General features: G+C 51.3%; 1 protein-coding gene across 1 annotated transcript; it reads left to right on the top strand.

Annotated features, from left to right (window-relative positions):
* Positions 1-701: 701 nt before the first annotated feature.
* LOC125529686 (GDSL esterase/lipase At5g45910-like) lies at positions 702-3,143 on the top strand. The gene is made up of 5 exons (XM_048694113.1): positions 702-1,027; positions 1,128-1,343; positions 1,430-1,578; positions 1,978-2,254; positions 2,717-3,143. Exons 1-5 carry the CDS (start codon positions 787-789, stop codon positions 2,962-2,964), a joined length of 1,131 nt encoding a protein of 376 aa, XP_048550070.1. The 5' UTR covers positions 702-786; the 3' UTR covers positions 2,965-3,143.
* The last annotated feature ends 2,590 nt before the right edge of the window (positions 3,144-5,733 follow it).

Genomic DNA, 5,733 nt, shown 5'->3' on the forward strand with positions numbered 1-5,733 from the left:
TGCAACGTTAGTCGGGCCTAAATTCCCCCCACACACACACAAAAAAAAAAAAAGAAAACGTTATTAGTCGGGCCTAATTTGACAACCCGGACCGGCCGTTTTTCTTTTACAACGCCTGGACCGTTCAGGCCGATCCATAGCGGGCCGTGAGCCGAGCCAAAAGGCCGCTCAACACATCCGGGCCATTTCTGTTATGGTCACACCAAGATCCTAAGAACCGAACCACTAACCTAATGTTAGACAAATGTGGTCCTCATTTACATATTATATTATAGAAAGCAAAGAACCCAAGACCATTGCACTCTACTAAAAAAGGCAAAAAAAATACCGGTAACCCAAAACTAAGGGCATCTATGATTCATATTAAAGGTGGAGGAAAATATGGAAATAGGAATTCATTTTTCCTTCCATGATACTATATATCTATTGATTCAAAGGGATGAAACATATAGGAAGAGTAAAGGAATTTTCCTTCTTATCTTTTTTGCATTCCTACTCAGAAAGAGCAATCAAAATGCTATAAGTCGCACAATAACACCTACTCTTAGACTACTAGTTAATCCAGGAAGTTCATCCTAAGACCACTTCCACGAATCATTTTGAAATCACGCCGCGGTAGTCAAGCAAGCAAGGTGCGTAGAACAGGTCGGCACTCTCCATCACAGACCATGGTGCAACATACTATAACAGATCTCAACGTACACGAAACCACCCCGTTGCAAACACGATACCCACAGGCAGAGACGACGACCTTGGGCGCACTCACGAGCGTATCATCAATTCATCATGAGGCGTGAGTACCTAGTTGGCTTCGCGCTCATAGTCGCCGGGCTCTGGCCGCTGCCCGCGGCTGCGCAGAAGTACGCCGCTATCTTCAACTTTGGCGACTCCCTCGCCGACGCCGGCAACCTCGTCGCGGATGGCATCCCGGATTACCTCGCCACGGCGCGCCTGCCGTATGGCATGACGTACTTCGGGTACCCGACGGGGCGCGTCTCCGACGGCCGCCTCGTCGTCGACTTCATCGGTATCCTCGTCTTTCCAACTTTGATCGGATTAAACCGATCGACCTATTGTACGTGCACGTGTGTTCCTGATGATCTTTCCCTGGCTGTGGCAATGTGCAGCGCAGGAGCTGGGCCTGCCACTGCTACCGCCGTCCAAGGCGCACAACGCGTCGTTCCACCGTGGTGCCAACTTCGCGATCACCGGCGGCACGTCGCTGGACACGAGCTTCTTTGAGGCGCGTGGCATGAGGCACACGGTCTGGAACTCCGGCTCCCTGCACACCCAGCTCAAGTGGTTTCAAGACATGAAGCCATCCATCTGTAACTCCCCAAAAGGTTCACCATATATTTTATGCTGTTGACACACCGTGTGCGGCTCGCTACATCGTACTGATTTGCTTTGCACTTCGATCGGAATTCAGAGTGCAGGGACCTGTTCAGGCGGTCGCTGTTCATCGTCGGCGAGTTTGGCGGGAACGATTACGCGGCGGCGCTCGGCGCGTTCCTCCCGGTGCAGAAGGTGCACACGTTCGTGCCGCACATCGTCGACTCCATCGGCAAGGGAATCGAGGTGCTCGTCTCTCTCAGGTCTACTTTAGGCCCCTCCCAATGCTCCACGTTGTACAGGTGCTAAGGTTGCCAACTAAGCAAAAAATATGATGTGGCATGCTAGTTAAGAAGAGAAAGAGTAGTATGGTGACCCCAGGAAGAAACGATGCTAAGCACGTACACCTAGATAGAAGCATAATTCTGAGTGTACAACAAATTAAATGTACGAAGCTTAGCACCTAAAAGCTTAGCATCTTTGCATTGTGGACTTGAGTTGCTAAGGCATTTAATATACTTAGCACCTCATCTAAGCACCTTTGCATTGGGAGAGGTCTTACCCATCTCGTTTTCATGCATGTACATGTGCGCACTAATCTCAATCACCCTACTGTGTCCGTCCGGCGTGTTTGCTTGGGTGCAGAAGCTGATCGCGGAGGGGGCGGTGGAGCTGGTGGTGCCGGGCGTGCTGCCGATCGGCTGCTTCCCCGTGTACCTGTCCATCTTCCTCAAGCAGCGGCCGGAGATGTACGGCCCGCGCAGCGGCTGCATCAAGGACCTTAACACGCTGTCCTGGGTGCACAACGCCCTGCTGCAGCGCAAGATCGCCGAGCTCCGGAAGAAGCACCCCGGCGTGCGCATCATGTACGCCGACTACTACACCGCCGTCACGCAGTTCGTCCTGCGCGCCGAGAAGTGGGGTGAGTTTTTGGAATGCACGCAGCTCATTTAGTCTATGTTGTGCTGTTTCTTGTTACTGTTCGACATTAGGAATGGTCATGCATGATTTAGCAAAGTCGTTCTTGATGATGTCGCTAACTTTCGTTGAAATGTTCCTCCATCTAAATGCAAGAAACAAAGTAGAAATTGTGCCAACTCGCTATCAAGGTTGGAAGCAAAGAACAATTCAATGACCGCATGAAATATTTTGTGAACTTATCTACATCATCGCTACATTTTCTACATGATGACAGACCACATATTTTTTTTCCCGGAAAAGCATGATGGCCAATAGTTGACCAGGAAGCACTGAAGGCCCATAGAAGCATAGACCCCCTTGATGGGCTTAGTTCACCATGGTCAATTGAGAGTTCAGGCCTAGAGCCCAGTTCGTCTTTGAGTCCGACAACTTCATACCCTAATTTCAACTTTTGCTTTTTCAGGGTTCCTGAAGCAGACTCCGAGGACATGCTGCGGCGCGCCGGGCGTGGGGGTATACAACTTCAACCTGACATCCAAGTGCGGCGAGCCAGGCGCTTACGCCTGCGACGACCCATCAAACCACTGGAACTGGGATGGCGTCCACCTCACGGAGGCAGCCTACGGCCACATCGCCAAGGGATGGCTCTACGGGCCCTTCGCCGACCCGCCCATCCTAGAGGCAAAGGCAACGTTAGAACTTACGGAGTAGAAGCGATCACATCATATCTCATGGATCGGGACATATGCATCTTGGTAGTCCTGATTAGAAGTTTCAGAAAACAAAATCATAAAATAAGGGTGTAGGAAGGTGTGGCAAGTATTGCATGACCATGATGAGCTATGTGCAAACTTGATCCGTCAGCCATATGGATGCGGTCCCTCCTTGGATATTTCTCCCTTACAATGAGACGATCCTGGTCAGGGATGATGTGGTCGGTGGTCCCCGTGTCCGTGAACCAGGCGGGATTGCCAAGGATGGACGGGGGAGAAGCAGCAGCAAGTCCCGCCATCTTGGAGTGTTGAGGCCGAAAGGCATGGTTGTAACCGCACTCCCAGAAAAGATGCCCAGGGCCGCAACAGGGCTGGCATTACACACGGTTGTCACCACCGCCAAAGTGATCACCGTGGTCATTGTCGGTGTCAAAACCGGCGGATTTCGGGTAGAGGGTCTCGAACTATGCGTCTAGGATCGATGGTAACAGGAGACTAGGGACACAATGTTTACCCAGGTTCGGGCCCTCTCTATGGAGGTAATACCCTACTTCCTGCTTGATTGATCTTGATGAATATGAGTATTACAAGAGTTGATCTACCACGAGATCGTAAAACTAAACCCTAAGTCTAACCTGGCTATAATTATGAAGATGTATCTACTGACCTAGCCCTCCGGTTTATATAGACACAGGAGGGACCTAGGGTTTACACAAGGTCGGTTACAGAGAAAGGAGTATTCATATTTGGTCGCCAAGCTTGCCTTCCACGCCAAGGAGAGTCCCATCCGGACACGGGTAGAATCTTCGGTCTTCGTATCTTCACGGCCCATCAGTCCGGCCCATGTCCAATAGGTCGGACGCTCGAGGACCCCTTAGTCCAGGACTCCCTGAGTAGCCCCTGAACCAGACTTCAACGACGATGTGTCCGGCGCGCAGATTATCTTTGACATTGCAAGGTGGGTTCCATTTTCCGAATACTCCAAGATGGTCTTTGGATAAAATGAAGGTGTCCGGATCTGCAACACAAATAGTACACACGATTGCAGGGAATATAATATTTCACGAGTCCCATCTGCTGACAACTTTTTACAAGATGACATCACGTCTGTCCGGTTGGTATTTCGAACCATTTCTTGTTCCACGTTCTGAGGCGTGGCCCTTATTGGCACGTTCTGTCGGAGCAGAGATCGTGTCCCCCTTATTGCGGGATCCTTATTAATACGAGCGTGGGTAACCCAACCGTTCCACTGGAAAGATTCCTTGGGAATAGGAAGGCTTTTAGTCTTAGGAGAAGGCGTTCAGTACCCGCGGCCTTTATAAAGGAACCAAGGGCCATCCTTTTACGCCAAGCCTCTCCTTAACCTTCCCAGCCTCGAGTTTCTAGCACCCGAGGTTCGACTTCGTTGCCTCAAGCCTCCCCATCATGTCCGGACCCAGCCCTCAGGGTCGATGGGTGGCTTCCTCCGTCACAGAGGAGGATATTGCAAAGCTTCGGGCAGCCAGATACCTGACCACGGAGATCCACCACAAGCTCCCTGCTCATGGACAAGTTATTCCGACCCCCAGATCTGGCGAGAGGGTTGTATTTATCTCTCACTTCCTCCAAGGGCTAGGTTTCGCTCTCCACCCCTTTGTCCGAGGGCTAATGTTTTATTACGGACTAGATTTTCACGATCTAGCTCCGGATTCTTCCCTTCACGTCTCGGCGTTTATTGTCACATGCGAGGCCTTCCTCCGAACCCCCCACACTTCGGCTTATGGCTCAAGACCTTTTGTGTGAAGCCAAAGGTAGTCGACGGGGAACAAGTGGAGTGTGGCGGTGCTGTAGCAAGCCAGCTTACCAACACTTCCTGGCCAAAAGGCTCCTTCACCGAAGCTTCCAATCAATGGCAGCGAGAGTGGTTTTACGTTACGAAACCCCATAGCACCAAGTGGGCAGCTACACCTGCGTTCCGTTCCGGCCCTCCGTTACAGCTTTCATCCTGGGTCAATAAGGGGCTGGACTGGGGATCAGTTGATGAAGTGCGGACTCTACAGAGCCGCATCCGAACCCTCCTCGAGAGGGACATCGATCATGTCAACGTGATTCAAGTAATGTTGATCCGCCGAATCCTGCCATGCCAGCGTAGGCCTTTCCACATGTGGGAGTTTAATCCAGAAGGGCCACGAAGCCTCCAACACTTCTTCGGCGCTACGCACAAAGTGATGTGGAAGATGCTTTTTGGGAAACGAAAACATTGGCCGGACACCTCCGAAGACGTCGGCCTTGACTGCAACCGTCCGGACACCCCGGTAAGCACTTCTCTTTCGAACACTTTGTTGGGGAACGTAGTAATTTCAAAAAAATTCCTACGCACACACATGATCATGGTGATGCATAGCAACGAGAGGGGAGAGTGTTGTCCACGTACCATCGTAGAACGAAAGCGGAAGCATTTGCACAACGCGGTTGATGTAGTTGTACGTCTTCACGATCTGACCGATCAAGTACCGAACGTACGACACCTCCGAGTTCAGCACACGTTCAGCTCGATGATGTCCCTCGAACTCCGATCCAGCCAAGCTTTGAGGGAGAGTTCCATCAGCACGGCGGCGTGGTGACGATGATGATGTTCTATCGACACATGGCTTCCCTAAGCACCGCAACGATATTATCGAGGTGGACTATGGTGGAGGGGGGCACCGCACACGGCTAAGAGATCCAAGAGATCAATTGTTGTCTCTAGAGGTGCCCCCTGCCCCCGTATATAAAGGAGCAAGGGGGA

The sequence above is a fragment of the Triticum urartu genome, unplaced genomic scaffold (assembly GCF_003073215.2).
Source record: "Triticum urartu cultivar G1812 unplaced genomic scaffold, Tu2.1 TuUngrouped_contig_5771, whole genome shotgun sequence".
Taxonomy (NCBI): domain Eukaryota; kingdom Viridiplantae; phylum Streptophyta; class Magnoliopsida; order Poales; family Poaceae; genus Triticum; species Triticum urartu.

What these genes read in the sequence shown, in the direction of transcription:
- LOC125529686 (XM_048694113.1), top strand. Translation starts at nt 787, where the DNA reads ATGAGGCGTGAGTACCTAGTTGGCTTCGCGCTCATAGTCGCCGGGCTC. An exon ending in CCTCGTCGTCGACTTCATCG is followed by an intron (nt 1,028 to 1,127) that starts GTATCCTCGTCT and finishes GGCAATGTGCAG; the next exon opens with CGCAGGAGCTGGGCCTGCCA. An exon ending in CATCTGTAACTCCCCAAAAG is followed by an intron (nt 1,344 to 1,429) that starts GTTCACCATATA and finishes ATCGGAATTCAG; the next exon opens with AGTGCAGGGACCTGTTCAGG.